This window comes from Hippocampus guttulatus, chromosome 11 (genome assembly GCF_054856545.1).
Source record: "Hippocampus guttulatus isolate MCC_2025c chromosome 11, RoL_Hgut_1.0, whole genome shotgun sequence".
Taxonomy (NCBI): Eukaryota; Metazoa; Chordata; class Actinopteri; order Syngnathiformes; family Syngnathidae; genus Hippocampus; species Hippocampus guttulatus.
This window is the reverse complement of record NC_141271.1, coordinates 21,619,476-21,635,231: the sequence shown is the minus strand read 5'-3', so window position 1 is coordinate 21,635,231 and position 15,756 is coordinate 21,619,476. Positions and strand designations below refer to the sequence as shown.

At 52.9% G+C, this 15,756-nt stretch overlaps 1 protein-coding gene across 13 annotated transcripts in view; it reads left to right on the top strand.

Moving 5' to 3' along the window:
* Nucleotides 1-15,756, top strand: part of tns1b (tensin 1b) — a 71,084-nt gene that overhangs the window by 19,982 nt on the left and 35,346 nt on the right. For 10 of the 13 annotated variants that reach the window (XR_015102325.1, XM_086124293.1, XM_086124296.1 and 7 more), the window contains 2 exons: nt 3,392-3,429; nt 14,437-14,475. Coding sequence is in view for 11 of the 13 variants with exons in the window: in XM_086124293.1 (XP_085980419.1) it covers nt 3,392-3,429; nt 14,437-14,475 (77 nt within the window). In the remaining 2 variants the exon portion in view is untranslated. Of the gene's footprint in view, nt 1-2,554; nt 2,680-3,391; nt 3,430-8,586; nt 9,031-14,436; nt 14,476-15,756 lie in introns of those variants that run through there. The other 3 variants (XM_086124300.1, XM_086124301.1, XM_086124297.1) reach the window with 3 other exon arrangements.

The window sequence follows — 15,756 nt, the reverse complement described above, 5'->3', positions numbered from 1 at the left end:
GGCGTGTCGGTAAGGGCGCGCACGTGGCCCTGCGTACACGGGTTGGCGCTCACGTGTCGGTACAGCTGAGAAAAAGGACGTAAGAGGGTTGGGTGGGGTTGTGGGCGGGGGGGGGGTGTGAGAGTGAAGGGAGAGGAAACGCTCCAGCCCTGCCCTCCGATTGTGTTCAGTGTTGTATGTACGGGGAGGGGTTCGGCCCAGCCCCGTGGGACCGCACGCTCGTTGTTGAAGGACCAGCGGAAGGAAAGGGCCCGACTCTCCATCCATCATATTTTCCCTCCTCGCACACTTTGTGCTCAACTCCAAAGTCATGCACCAAGCGCTCGTGTCGTACACGCCCCTCTCGTGTTGTTTCCGACTATTTCTGTCCACTACGCTGCGCCATCTTGTTGTTGTTTACACTGCGCAATACTCGGGCAACCGGCAAGATTGGAATAGTCCACTGCCGCCATCTTTGCCGCTTGTGTGCCGGCGGCGGGCGGTGCGATTCAGAACCGCGGGGACTTGAGTGACCCGGGCGCTTTCCCCCCGCCACTTATCTGGCATACTTTTCAGCGGTGTCCATCTTTGCGCTATTTTCGGGGACGTGACGAAAGCCGCAACGCATCGACGCAGGCCGGACGAAAGCGTGCGGCGGGTGGGAACACGCCGACATTCATCGGCCTTGATTACGTGCGGCGATGCCGTCCGTGGCTTCCGAGCGACTGCGCTCATGTTTTATTTTGTGTCAAAAATGAGCCGTCGCTATGCTCAATTCGATGGGGGGGGGGGGGGGGGTTGCTCTTATTTGTAAGGAGAAAAAAAAAAAATCCCAGAGCTACATGGTGGCAGCAAACTAAACTAATATATCATACGTGTCCTGTGTTTGAACCAAGGGATGGAAAATACAAATAAGTGACGGATTAGTCAATGGTTGCAAAATGAAGAGCATTGGAACAAAAGCCCCTGCAAGTGTGTTTTGTTCCACAACCAACATTGGCGCTTTGCTCTTTGGCTCTTGTGCAATCTGTGCCACCACGTGAAGACCTTAGAAACGCGGCTGGGGTTTTTTTTTTGTTTTTTTTTTTTGCTTGGATTTCCCGCCGTCGCCGACTTTTAATGGCCTGTAATTAACAAGTCCAAATGACTTTTAACCACCCCCCGAGTTCACGCCAGTAGAACAATGTCTCTCGAGGGCCGAAATAGGAACCAAATGTCGGATGATGTCATCGCATTTCTTTTACCCTCCCCGTGCTGGGGCACACATTGACCCATTTTGCAACTTGTAGCTGTCGGTCTGAAACGGAGGATTGGTTTTACAGGAGATGTCGTCGTCTTCTTTTTTTTGCGCAATTTAAGGGTTCCCAGCTGTCTGTGACATTCTTTTGTCCAAGTGGCCCAAGAGTCAAGAATGAAAGCACGCTCGTTTGATGACATTTTCAAATGGCACACGTCAGCTATGTTGTACTTGAGACGCTGCAAAATTGCGTCCCGTGCCCGCGCGACGAAGGTGGCCAGTCATTTCCTTTTTACTAACTCACAAACTCTGGCGTCGACTTCATGTTTGTCACTTTTGTTAATGTTGGGGGGCCGTGGCGATAACGGGTCGATCGCGGGAGGTGGCTCACTTGAAAAGTAGATCTTTGTTGGGCACACCCCCCAGACAAAGAGTCAAACGCGGTTGCCCACCGAAAGACTCTTCTTTCAATTTCCACCCGTTGCCCTTCAAACGAGTGCGCGTCGATGCAACATTCCTCAAAGCGGTCGAGACGCGCGATTGTTCTGACACGTTCTGAAATTGGCGCATACCTCAGAAATAACGTCGTCTGTTCTATCGCGTTCTTGCAAAATGGCCGGCCGGCTCTTCCCCGCAGCGCCCATCACAGATCCCTCTGGTGCGTTGCCACCATACAACGAGGCTCCCTCCGGTGGCAGCTTGTGGGACTTTTGTAAAAGAACCTCGCAAGAGTTTCGGTTGCGTCCGCTTTCTTGGAAAAGCCGTCAACGGCGATAATAGATGATTAGCTCTGTCCAAAAATAAAATGAGCATGCTGCAAAGTCACTTCACCTTCGAGACATTTTGGAGCCCTCTTATTCCCCTTTGAAAGAGGAACAGCTGGCAATAATTCCAATACAGTGAAATAAATCGCAACAGTGAAACGAATCGATTTTCAAAATGAAATTCCATGGGATCGGGTCTTTACCGTTATCCGTCAAATGATGTGAAAAGGAGCTTTGTTTTGTGGATCGCGCATGCACTTTTTTTTTTTTTCTGTTGCCGTGATCGGATCGTGGTCAATACCTTGCGTCGTGGCCGCGGCAATCCCGGTTCGAATCCTGCTCACGGCATGCGCAAAGAGGATACGGGACTTCTTCGGTCCGTCGACCTCACAGTGCCGAGGTCCCGGAGTTTGTATGTTCTCCCCGTGCCCGTGTGGGTTTTCTCCGGGTACTCCGGTTTCCGCCCACATTCCAAAAACATGCGTGGCAGGCTGGTCGAACGCTCCAAATGGTCCCGAGGTGTGAGCGCGATGGTTGTTCGTCTGTGTGTGCCCCGCGATTGGCTGGCAACCGGTTCAGGGTGTCCCCCGCCGACTGCCCGAAGACGGCTGGGATCGGCTCCGGCGCGCCCCGCGACCCTCGTGAGGATCAAGCGGATCGGAAAATGGATGGATGAATATTTGCCGGCTGCTAAGTCCAGTGAGCCCGAGCGAAGCCGACCGTCCGCCAATTGTAGAGACGGAGCGGAGCAACTAATGACAGGCGATAGCGCACGCCATGACAGCGCCATCGAAAAATGTGCCTCGAGACGGGAAGAAGCAGAATTCATGACATAAGGCCGATGCTTTTCCAATCCAAGCGTACAGCCTCCTCCTTTATTTGGACAGCGCGCGGCGCCGTGTTTTGGCTCTCGGTATCCTTCGCGAAGGGAACTGACAATTTACGATGTCGCTGGCCCGGCTCCTTCTCTGCCGACCCTGGTTTTGTAGGACCCCTTCCAGCGAGCGCGCCTGCAAATTTCGCTTTGACGTCCAAGAGGAGCGCGCGACGGCTTGGACGGCGTTTGAGAGCTTTCCCGTAATTCACGCGCTCTCCAAATAACACATTCGCACGGCCGATGATTGTTTTCTACGAGGACTCCTTTGGCAGCCCCCCGCCGCTTTTTGCTGGTTGATCGTCCAGCAAAGTTTCAGCAAAGCTCCTCAAGCAAAATTATGAGGAGATTAAAGAGGGTGCCACAGACGGCGTTTTCCGTTCTTTCCACGCATCCTTTTGTCCAGGCATACCGACGGTTCCAACAAAAATGACACGTGATTTCTTTGTTTGTCTTTTCATTTGCGGCTTGCTATGAATAACGCGGGCCTTATCCATCCTTTTTCTCACTCTCTCTCGCTCTCTCTTCTTCCCCCAGTTTGCCGAATTCCCTGCCACAAGAAATGCGAAGCAAAGGTAAGAGCCGCACACTCACAAACGGCTGCTGTCGCCATGTGTTTCCTGCCAAAACATTTGAAGCAAGTGCAATGCGTATTATGCGTTTACCTTGGACATCAGCTCTTGCGGATTGTTCTCAGGTCAGGAAATCAAACCAAAAAAAAAGAGAGAGCGTGACACAGGCCATGTTTGTGTCGAGCTGTTTTTTCCCCTTTTCAGTTTTGACACACTTGGACATGGGGCACGAGTTGAAAATTTGAACATGCGCGTCTTTGTTTGCCTCAACGGTTATCTGGTGCAACTGTGACTTGCCGATTGCGCATTCACACCGCAGGGCGCGTTTGTCCAATTGAGATTTTTGCCATTCATCGGCTCCAGCAGCGAGCTCTGAAGGCAAACGTTTTGGCCTTTGTGTTTTTCCGTCAGGGAAAATACTGTAGCGCCGTACTCCTGCATACTGTACAGCTACGCGAGTCAAAAATCCATCAGTGAATTGCGTTCAATCATGAAACCACCTGGACTTAATTCTGCCATCCGATTCAATGTGATGCGTCCACCTTGGCCCCCCGGGAGGCAGCACAGAAAAATAAAGACAAAGGAGAATTGATTTCTTCTATTACTGTGAGCGACTGCTGTCATATTTTCTGATGTTTTGCTCCACAATCCTGTTCAAGTATCCCTCGCTTGAAGGGTTGGAACATCACCACGAGCCGTGCTAACTGCTAGCATGTCACTGCTATCTCCCGTGATATTTTCTTTTGATGATTATACGTTGTCTGAGAGTCAATGTCAAGTGGGAGTGGCAAAAGTCAGCTTTTTGGATGAATCGTTTACTTGCTCGTATCTCGAGTCACGGTGGTGGTGGTGGGGGGGGGGGGGGGGGGACATGTCTAAATGACCCTCACTCGTATCTCCAAAAACTCAAAACGCGGGTCACTCGTGACTTTGTATACGGCAGCCATTAGTCTATTGCTTTGTTTTCTGGTCAAAACACACCGTCAGCAGCAGGAAGTCGTCATGTCGGAAGTTTCCACGTTGTGCTTTGTGCTTACCTTGTGAGTCGTCTCCTTTTTGGGAGGCCTCAACATATCCCTCAAACAAAGTGTGTGTATACATCCTGATGCAAATGTATTTTAGGGTCAGCGCTAGTGATGGGAAAACGAAGCTTCATGAAGCACTAGGTTGTGATATTCGGACAGATGGCGACACTAATTTGAAAGGATTCGCCATGAAACGCGAGTGCCACGGAGCCCGCTTTTTGGAAGGGGTCCAAAACATTTGCCCAGGCCTGTTGTTGGCGTTTGCAGAGCGCCGAGGCTGGGGGTGGGGGGGGGGGGCGTACTTTGAGCGGCTCTGTATACAAAAGTGAAACATTCCATCCCCAAAGATCACAGCGGCATTTCCTTTTGCAAACATTTCCGAGGAACATGTCACGGCCTCGGCAGGAAACAATTTGCTAACAAGCTTGAGAGATGACAAGCAAGGGAGGGGCTCTGATGGCCTTCCTCCTGATCGCTATCGCCGTGCAAGACGGGGGGGGGGACATTCTTGGCCGTCATTTGCTGACCTTACATGCTAACTAGGCTCATTGGCAAGTGCATCCGGGCTTGCTGGGGAATTTGGGGGGTGTTGTGGGGGGGGGGGTAAAACAACATCTTCAGTGCTCTTCTGATGGTCATCAAATATGCATGGCTTTCCTCTCTTTGGGAGTTTTCCCGAGACACGTTACAATGTTGTTGTTTTTTTTCACCGTATCGGATGCGCTGTAACGTAGGCGTGAGTCACTTGGCACCGCGCGTGTGAAAATGTTGCTAACACGCACGTGTTTATTTGCAAGTGGATGTGAAAAACGCTTCGGGCATGTCGCCAAAGTTTCACGCGGCGATGAAGACGCCAATGGAAGGACGTAATTGAGGGCGGAGAGAAGGCGTTGTTGCAAATGGACTTGTTCCCATCTGACTTCCTTCAGTCGTTTGATTGTGACATCCTCATCTTGGAAAAAATACGGCTTGATTCACGGAAGATGAGGACTTTTCATCGGAACAAAATACCGTTTTATTCTTGTCAACGTTGACTTTTTCATGGACCTCAAACTCAGAACATTCCAGTTCGTAGTTTTGTTTCTACTTTCCTCCTTGAAAATTGCCTGCTTTTTAATTCCTATGGCAGTTAGGGGTAGAACATCGTTGGTATTTTTAATTTGATTTTTTTTTTTAATGTGAGGATAACTTGGCGGTGGGCTGAAGTGGTCATTGCAAAAATAATCATAATTATCACTTTTCATTTCATGAATGCTCCTTGATATGCTTTTCCCAAAATACTTTCAGCTGCTTATTTGCCGCATTGCTCTCCCTGCGAGTTGGGACGATCGCGGGAAGGAGCGAGAGAACGTATCTGAATTCAGGCCTCCTGGCTCGTTTGCCGTGCGGCTCACGTGTACGTACCCATCGGCGCAGCTTTTAGTCCCTCACCGCCCCCCAGAAGAAAGTACGAGCCCACCGCCGCCCAGCCGGTGTCCTCGCGCCGGCGGTGGAGCGAGCGGCCTGCGCGAGGCGCCCGCGGTCATGTCCGAGTGACGCGCTGCGTGGATACGCTCGAGAAAACAAACGGGAACACCCACGCGCCAGCATGATGGAGTGATCAGGACTTACTTGCGGGAAGAACGTCAACGCCGGCCAACAGGGTGGAGGAGACAAGTGGCAAAGATGAGGCGAGTGCAGGCCACGAGGCAGGGACGTCCTTTGGCTGCCAACAGTCATTTCACGGGGTCGCCGTTGCTTCGTGTTTGACTTCACTGGACAATCTGAACACTGGCAAAAAACTTTTTCTTCGGTTCACAAGTATTATTATTATTATTATTATTTTTATAGTGACCCCCCCTTATTCGCGGTTCAGATTGTGCCTCACGGCTTAGAAGAATCCATACGGGCATCCTTTTCGGGAATAGAACCTCTGTCTTGTTGTTCCGTGACTGTATCTTTCATGGACGTGTTTTGGGCTGTGAAATAGCCTCTTCTCACTGGTGGACAGCTTAGTCCCAGAATGTGCCCCGCTTACTTGACTGGAATGATTGTGCCCCCCGCTCCCCACCTGACAATAAAGCGGAAAGAATATTCACAAGGAGTAGCCATTCAAAAATCCATTTTGTGTTTGGGTCCCGGACAAGCGTCAGCGTCACATCTGGTCTGGCTGTTGGCGAAGGGGCCCGTCATCTGCTTCTGCTGTTGCTTGGGAAAGCCTGAGTCAGACTTGTGAAAGTGCGACCTCACCCTAGACCTCCTTTTCTCCTCGTCAAGGGGGGAGGGAGGCTTTGTTTGTCTTTTGACGGCGGCAGCCCGTTTCCATAGGCAGGCAACTTTGAAACATTGATTGATTATTATTATTATTTTTTTACGTACGATGGCCTCTCCATGTTACGGCCGAAGAGAGCATGCGGGCGCCCGACCAGTCTCTGCATAATGGCAAGTCCATAAGACGCATGACTTCCTTGACGTTTGCCAGGGGGGCTTTGGCCAAAAGGTGCCTTTTTGGGCCAATGGACTGGCTCGACGTGGCCTGCGAAGATGAGGCGCTTCACTGGGCACGCTCGTCTTTTCTCCTGCTTTCTCAAGAGACGGGAGACGGGAGGGTTCCGAATGGGGGCCACGCAGTGAGCGCCCCCCCATATGAAACGAGCGCGAGGGGACTTTCCCTCCTGCCTCCCACTTGGGGCCAGCTTATCTGCCATAAACAAGCATGTTGTTTTTGGCCCAGAAAAGGCGCGCTCGCCGCCGACTTTCCTCTGCGGCAGCCCCTCGCTTCCTTCCTGGCCCTCGGCGTTAACAGCCAATGAAGCAACACTTTGCCGCCTTGGCATCTGGTGAACACCAGCTTCGAGAGGACGCCTCGCCGGCGGAGTCGCCGCGCCTCTCGTGGCCGCAGGGGGCGCTCCTTTCCGTTCCACGTCGAGGCGCCTCGCTTACCGGGCCAACCGGGCCAGCCGGGCCAGCCGAACTTCCCCGGGCTGCCCAACTGCCATCCCGCAAAATGTCTGCCCGTGTATCGCCACCGCACAAGACAAAGAAAACCGGCAGAGCCTTTTGTCGATGTTTTCTGTCACCGCCGGACACTTCCAAGTCACTCCTTCGTTGAACGGCCCAGTCGCTGTTGTGAAGAATTGCGTGGGCGGGCGCTCCTCGAGATCCGAAGAAGACAATAAATATTTGGCTGCTATTCCGCCGTTGTCTGCCGGCGAAGCTCCGCGAAAAACGAGGGCTCGCTTTCTTCTGCCAAAGCGACCGAACAATCCAAGTCATTGATTGATGTGCGAGTCCCTCGACCCCTGGCGGCGGACGGCAAAAGCGATTGGCTGCCCAATCAAAGCGGCCGGAACGCGGAGCCCATTAGCCACCGCAAAAGTTCTTTTTACAGCCACCAACTGCTGCCTGCCGTCTTTTAATCAAATGGGCCACTTTGCCGGCGATTCACAGCGCACGACCTTGATCATCATGTTTTCAACGCGCTATCCCTCTTCCACCGGAGCTGATTTCAAAGTTTAGAAAAGTCTGGACCCATACCAGCCAGTTCTTTTTTTTTTTTTTTGCCCTGGCTGGGTTCTTGGAATGAGATGCTACGCTAACACTGAAGGGAGGGGAGGGGGGGAGGGGGTGTACAAGTTGAAGGTTTTTTGTTTTTCCCCACATTCCGTCCTCTATTTACGCCCAATTCGGACCATTTTCGACCATAATGGCCGCTAGAAGCGGCTCAAGGACTTTCAAGGCTTCCATCAGGTGCAATGAGTTATCTGGCCGTCCGTCGCGACGTTCCTGCGAAGGCCGTGACATAAAGGCGAAAAGGTGACGTGATGTGTCGGAGGGCTGTCGCTGCTCTTCCATTTGGATCGTCAAGTCGATGGGCGCGTGCGTGCGTGCGTGCGTGCGTGCGTGTTGGAGAAAGAGAAAGTCAGGGAAGGAACTTGGGGGGTGGGGGGGGTCTTATATTTAACCTGTAACTTGAGATGTTGATAAGAATGGACGTTTCCCCCCCTCCCTCTTTCCCAAGTCCAAGTCCCACCATGGGAAATTCAGTTTGAATCTATTTTTTCCCCCGACTCTCTCTCTCTCTCTGTTTCTCATGACATGTACGTCTTGAACAAGAGGGGAGGGGAAAAGCCCAAGCAGCAAACACACACACTGAGGTGGAGGGGGGGGGGCGGGAAGCTGTAACCCCGAGCGCCAGACTTTGCCTCTCTTCTCCAGCGCGGCGTGCTGCACCGCGATGTTTCCAGTCGCGGGATGTTAGGATTCGCCTCCGGACGGACTTTTTGCGCTCTCTTCGAGACCGCTCGGACATTTTTCTGCTTCTTTTCGAGCGGGGAGAAGGAGGAGGAGGAGTGAGAGGGAGACGAGAGCCAGACCTATTAGCCTGGAGCTTCGACACACACACGTACACACACACACTCCCCCTTCACTCAAACATCTGTGCGCTGCAGCAAGGTAACACTGAGCGGATTTAGCCTCACCAGAGCGAGAACATGCAGCACTAAGAAGGGTGGGGGGGTGGGTTGGGGGGGGGGAAGAAGAAGCATCGTACCTCAAGTGAAAGGCGGGACAAGAGAGGATGGCCACCGCATTGTTTCAGGTGAGTCGAGCCAATTTGCCCCGAAATGGGGGAAGAACCGCCGCCTTTGCGGACTTTCTACTTTGCGGCGTCAACTCCCGAGCGCTTCATCGGAAAGAAGGAAAATGCTCGACGTTGCTTTGGCTCCAGGTGGCACGATCAGTTGCCCGACAGAACGGGCAGGAATTTTTCTCCCGTTGTGTTCGGCCGGCGCGTCGAGCCTCAATTGGTTTGGAATCGCGGTCACGTGGGCGCGCGCGATTACGCCGCAAATCCGTCGGGCCGTTTGCGCGACTTTGTGTGTTTGGTGTCCGATGTCCATGCGTGGACTCGAGGCACGCCGCATCCGCAGGGCACATGAGCGTGCGTGTGTGTGTGTGTGTGTCTCCTTGGTTGGCTCACGGCTGGGATGGCATGAGCGGCGATTGAAAAGTCAGCCTATTTCCTTCGGACCTCGAGTCGCCTCCAACGCCGCAGAACCATTGTTGCCACTCTAATGTCCTCTTGTGGTTAATTTACATTTGACATTTTCAACCTCGGGAAGCTCTGTGATTTCACATTGATTTTTTTTTTTTGGGGGGGGGGCAATGAATACTGTCAGCACAGAATTCAGACCGCAAGTCTGCATAAGAAATTAGACTGATCTTTAAAATGACTGCCATCGATGCTTCGAATGGGCAAGCGGAAGCCAAGCCTTTCTTGCCACGGACGGAAATATTCGTCCGTTACCTCTTTCAAAGCGTAGGCATGTAAGAGGGTCTGAATCGGCGTCGTGACAAAGAGATCCCAGCAGATGGTGCCACCGCGTCGCCTCGGATTTGAGATGGGCGCTGCTTTTGGGTAGCGGCTTCGGCTCAGCTGATGAGATTTGAAGCGCTAGTTCCGGATTACAGTCTCCGTACCGTCGATCAACTGAAACGCGTAACCGACCTGAAGTCACGTCACTTCCTTCATGTTTGACCGGCTCGAGCGTCGAGCTCTCTTCACTGGCTTCCCCTCGTCGAGGGTTTCTTGGCGTCAACGATGACGCTCTCCACCCTTCAGTCGCAAACTTCGAATGTTGCCGATTCCAGCCGGCAGATTCGGAGTCCATTTGGATTCAAGGATTCTGTTTGTGTCGCCATTGCTTCTTTCGGGACCCCCCCCCCCCCCCCCGAGGGGTTTTGGAACTGCTTGTGCAACGGCTCCCAATTGATTCTCCGTCTTCTCTGAGATTCTTATCGGCGCACCGCTCGGCATCCGGGATCGGTCCCAAAGCGTCGGTGAAACGATGGGCCATGACGTCGGGCGACTGACCCTGGAGCTTACTGTCAAAAATCAAACAACAAGCGGGAATAACAAAGGGATTCGGAAAGGCCAAGGCAAATACAAACACAAAGTCCACAATTCAAGCGGGCTGTGACAGGAGCGCAGGCTCGCCTCAGCTTGTCCTAAAATCGAGACGCGCCTTTTTCCAAATGATGCTCGGCTCCGTGTAGGATGTCAGGAAGCCGCAGAGATTCACGACAGTTTGATTGACATCAAAGTGGACAGTTGTGAGGGGGGGGGGCTGTGTATGCATGTGCGTGTGAGATGCATTGTCTTACAGTCAATGTTTATTGTTGCCCTTCTGATGCTTTAACACGTCAGAAAACTTGTGAAACGCTGTTGCGTATTTTAGGGCTCGCTTGTAAGAACGGCCAAAACTCTCTCCGTTTTTCAGCAGCAGCGGCAGTGGCGGCACTCACCCCGAAAAGCTGCTCATTCCGTCCGCTTGCCAAAGTTGAAGCAATTGAGCTTTTTCCGCGCTTTGCCTTCCCGGCAGCCAATCGGGCTTCGGGATGTACGACGGCGCACACGGCGGGACTTGTGACCGCATTTGAGAGCAAACGATTCGGCCAGCTAGCGTGACGGCGACATTGATAAACTTGAGCCGGCTTGGACGTTTGGCGAGCGAGGAGGTTGGCATACCCGCTATGAACAACGGTTGAAGGGTTCCAAGTCTAGCATTAGCCAGGACTCCGGGTATCAACCGCATGGTCCTCGCTGGCTGCTTGCAAAATGGCCGCTACGACGTCTAGCGGGCAAAGCCCCTCCCCTTCTTCTCCGCCGCGCGCGAATGAAGTCGCTGCTTCGCCCAGCGACTCCCGCCGTCAAACGCTAACGATTGTGCGCTAACGCTAATTTGCTGTGCGCGTAGCATCTCGCTGAAATGGCAATCTTTGTATCCCCGCCATTATCAATTTATTGCTAGAAATGTTTGGATTTCTTTCTCTGCAACACGGGCGGCCTTTTGAATCCCCGCGGCATTCGGTGGTTCACGTGAGTTGGGTCTGATTGGCGTTCGGACGACGAGGGCGTTGTGGGAAAAAGGTCTCCCCCCCCCCCCCTCCTCCCCGCCGGCGCAAAGGTAGTCAGTCCGTTGACATGTCTTCATTTCCCACGTCCTTCTTTCCCGTCCGGCTCCGTCCGCACGTTCCTTTTAGCTCACGAGCAGCTGCCCGATGACACCACATGGAAAAATGTTTTTACTGGCCCGAGGATGCAAAACGGAAGATGTTTAAAGGGCTTCTTCATTTTCTAATGAGGCCTGCAAAAGGGTGAAATTTCCACCGGGCGAGCTCAGACGGTCACTCTTTGTATTGCTGAGCAAGCTTGTCGGTCGGATGGGGGGGGGGGGGGCGTTTCATCCAGTTGAAACCTGGAATGTTTTTGGACAAGAGCGCTAAGCAACTCCAAATCGTCTCTTTCGCTAAGTTGCCAAAGCCTGATTGGTGGCGGGCGGCCTTCTGCAGATCCGCCCCCGTCCGTCCTTGGCCGCTTGGCCGGCTTCCAGGCGGCGAGGGCGGCCGAAAGAGAGAACGTGACCGCCGCTGACTCTGGAACAAAAAGAGACGAGCGCCTTTGCTCGCAAAGCGAGTGGCACGCGCGCACTTTGTCACGTGCCCTCCGTGCAATGTCCCCGATTTCATTGCCGGTGCGCAGGATCCTCCTCGAGCGGGAGGAATAAAATGCCATCTGGCTTAAGTTACCAAAACCGCATCGTTGGAGTTGGTATTCCTGCGAGAGCACCAAACCGATCAAAAAGAGAGAGCGCATTACCTCAGTTCTTTCACCAGCAGAAAAAAACAAAACAAAACATGGCGCTTTTTCCATTCGCTGTTCTTCAGCGGTAGAACGTTGGCAGGCTCTCTCCCACAACACCGGTTTCCCACCCAAAAAAGTAGAATCGGTCAAAGGAAACCAGGCGTTGACACCGATTTGTCTCTTTTTGTGACAACGATAAAGCACGGCTGACAAAGGCCTTTGGATGGCCAAAGCTTCATCTGTTTTGGAGCCGTATCGCAAAGATCTGCGTCGCGCGTGGCTCGAGATGAGCGTGGTGCCCTCAAGGTGCCTTCCGGGCGTTGACGTTGCTCTCATGACGGCCCAATTCGCTGTCTCCTCCCAATCCAAAGTGATGCAAGGCTGCCATCTACTGGCCTCCATTCGTCATGAGAGTTTGGAGAAGCTGGAAGTTGAGCGCTAACCCTCTCGCAGCTGTTGGAAAACGTTCTCGGCGAGCATAGCGGGCGGCAGTCAACCGTCGCGTTCCATTTGACGAATCGAAACGTCCACGGCAACGAATGAGTGTCGTGATCTGACCGGTCACGTCGCGTCGCAATTACATTTTCTCTCACTGAATGCTCTTCATGTTGGTCATGCCCTTCTGGATGTTTCCCAAGTGGAATTATTTCGGGAGTATGAGCAAGTATTTTTCCAGTGGCTGTTATTCGGGAATTCCGCCCCAAAACACGAAGACACCGACAGCAAATAATTTAGGAGGCCATACGCCGCGCCGTTTCGAGTCCTTCTTTCAGCTTCTTCATCCGCGAACCCTCAATCGGCAGCCTCGCCTTCAGCGCCGCCGCTGCTCCGTCCAGCCTGCTCGAGCTTTCGGCGAGAAAAGAGAACGCTCCTCACTCGCGCTGCGATCAATCAGGAGCGAAGAAGCCCGGATTCCTTTTCTCTTTGATGGCGGCTACAGCCGGCCTCCTGTTACCGAGTGAATCTGCGCACCGAATAGCCTCGCGCCATATTCAGCGGACCCGGATGAGCATCAAAGCGCACTTTGCGTGTTTTTGCCAGCAGAAGAAGACGAAGACGACGACGGAAAGTTGGCAGCTGCGCGCGCGTTTGGTCGGGAAAGCCGACATGCGGGATGGAATTTTTGTCCTTTTTTGGGGGAAAGCAGACATTTGACGGTTTTTGTTTGCGCGCGAGCGAAGAAGCGAAAGGCACGACGTCGCCAGTGACTTCTTGAGACCGACGGGCAGTGAGGCAACGCGAGCGAGAGGGAGCGGCGTCGAAAGGACGAGCCCGGGCCGCCGGACCCGGACCTTTGTCTGCAGGAAACGGGCCCCCGGGTTAATGTCGTTAACACAAGCGCGCACGGAATGCAGCAAGGCAATTATCCTTGATTATATTACAGTCATTTGAATACTCCCGATAGCATCAACACGCGCTCGGAGCAGGCCTCCTTCCCACGCACCGCAAAGCGCACACAAAGACTCTGTGTCGCTTTTCGCAAGTGACGTCGCATGCACGCATTTTGCATTGTTTGGACCGAAAGGAGAAATTCCTTTTTTTTTTTTTTTTTTTCATGGCACGTCCTCGATATAAGTCAAGTGGGTGCTTCAAACCCAAATGGCCGACTTCCCCTTTCATTCGGGCTGTGGGACTTTGAGACTCCTTTGATAGACATGTCCAATCAATTTCACGCCAAACGACTTGTCAAATGGATGTTCGATTGATTGTTTTTTGCTGAGCTATCTTAGCGCCAGCCAACGATCTACCGCAAATTGGATGGCTGGCTTGGATTTCAATCTACACGAAAGAAAAAAAAAAACAAGACGAGATGTTTCCAGACAGGAAACATTGCTCGCTATTTGTCTTGGTCATGCCGGCCGGCGTCTCCCGCCGGAGGCCATTATCGCCACACTCTTCCTGCCCGTCAGTCCCGAGAGTCGCGCGTTCGCCGTCGCGCCGAAGGACGCTCGCCGCCTGCCGGGTCGCTTCCTCTTTTTGCGGGGGGCTTGATCGGCTCCGTCTCGGCGGCGAAGGAAGGGATGGACGGATGGCCGATTCGGTGCAAAAGATGTCAAGTGGGCCCTTGTGGTGGTGTTGTTCGGAACGTTCCCTCGCCCTGTAATCACGCTGCGGTGAGGACAACTTTGAAACATTGTCATTTCACCATTTATTTTAAAAAGAGGCTTTTTTGTCGTCGTCGTCGCCGTTTCTCAAAGCTGCGCGTCAATGGTGTTGAGTGGGCGCATATTGTCAGGCGGACGCCCCCCTCGGCAACTATTTGGGCCGCGAGCCGGCGCCGCTGCTTTGTTGACTGAGAAAGTCCAGATGTGGACAAAACGCAAAGTTGTTTTTCTGACAACCTCCTCTCTCTTGTTGTAGGTGTCTTCGTCTTGCGTTCCGGTCAGCAACTATGAGCTGGTAAGTCGAGAGTTTTCTTTCAAGTCAGCTTCCCTTTGCGCCCAAATGGGCCCCCGGTTTGCCTTCCCCCTTGCACGTTGCCTGCCGTTTGATCAGCTTCTTCTTGGCGCGACGTGCTCTCGGGCGGTTCGAATTTCCGAACCAAAAGGATTGCGATTGCAACGGAAGGAAGGATCGACGCTTTCATCAGTTTGCATTGGACGTTTAGAAACACTGACGACCTCAACGGAGTCATCAGAAAGGGCGCGCCGACTTGTTGGGAGTTGTGGCACTGCATGAAAAAACAAAACAAAAAACTAATCCGAAAAGGGTTTGGAACTGACATTGCGTTTTCAGCAGCCTTGAGATGTTTCGACGGGACGCGTTGGATTGAAGAGAAGCGCAAAGGTGGCACAGCATCGGAGAGGGAGCGGGCAAACTTTGCCCCTGAAACTTGAAAAATAACAGTGATTGTTCACGCGACGGGCGTGCGTTTGTCCGTTTGTCCGCTCTCCGAATGATTGAGTGTTCTGACCAGTACCTACTTTGACTCCTTTCCCGGTAGTCGAGCCACTGAGAATTGTTTGACTGAGCGGTAGGGAGTTTGGCAGGCCGAACACCCGAGCGCTCGGACAGATTAACAACAAAAAAAAAAGGCTCAAGAAGCCGCGGTGCAGAAGGCCCATCAAGTCAGCCCCTTTTTGCTTTGAAGCGGCCACTTCGAGGTCCAGCGTGTCCGCGCGCGGCGCTCTTTGCCAAGACCGACGCCATTTTGTCGACAAAATTCCAACGGCACTTTGTAAATCTGTCTCGCAAAGCCGGTTTGACTTGACCGCATGAAATTTGGCAGGCCCTGTCTTGCGTGAGTAGAGCCACAAAGAGTCAAGTTGGAGAATTTGTGTGGGCGGTTGCTACCAAATGACCAAAAAAAAACATTTTCACCTCAGAGTGCGGCGAGAAAAATGTTTGTGACGAGCAGTAGCGCCGTCGGAAACGATGTTCAACTCGGTGTGCCGTCCTCGCGAAACTCATCGGCGCTTGAATCCGTCCAATTTCCTCGAGTGGCCGAGCAGCGCCGCGAGCAAATCTTCTCTTCTCAAGGCGCTCGTTGGAAAGCTTTTTGCCAACGCCGGGCCAAGCCACCTTTCTGGCGCTCGCAACTTTGGCTGCAGCAAAAGCGCGGCGAGTCGAGCGCATTGCGGGAATGCGCCGTACGCCGACGACGTGTTTTCAGCTCACGCTGGAAGCGGGATGGAGTGCGAGTATGAAGGGAGTCCAAACACCCCCCGGCCACTTTGCCTT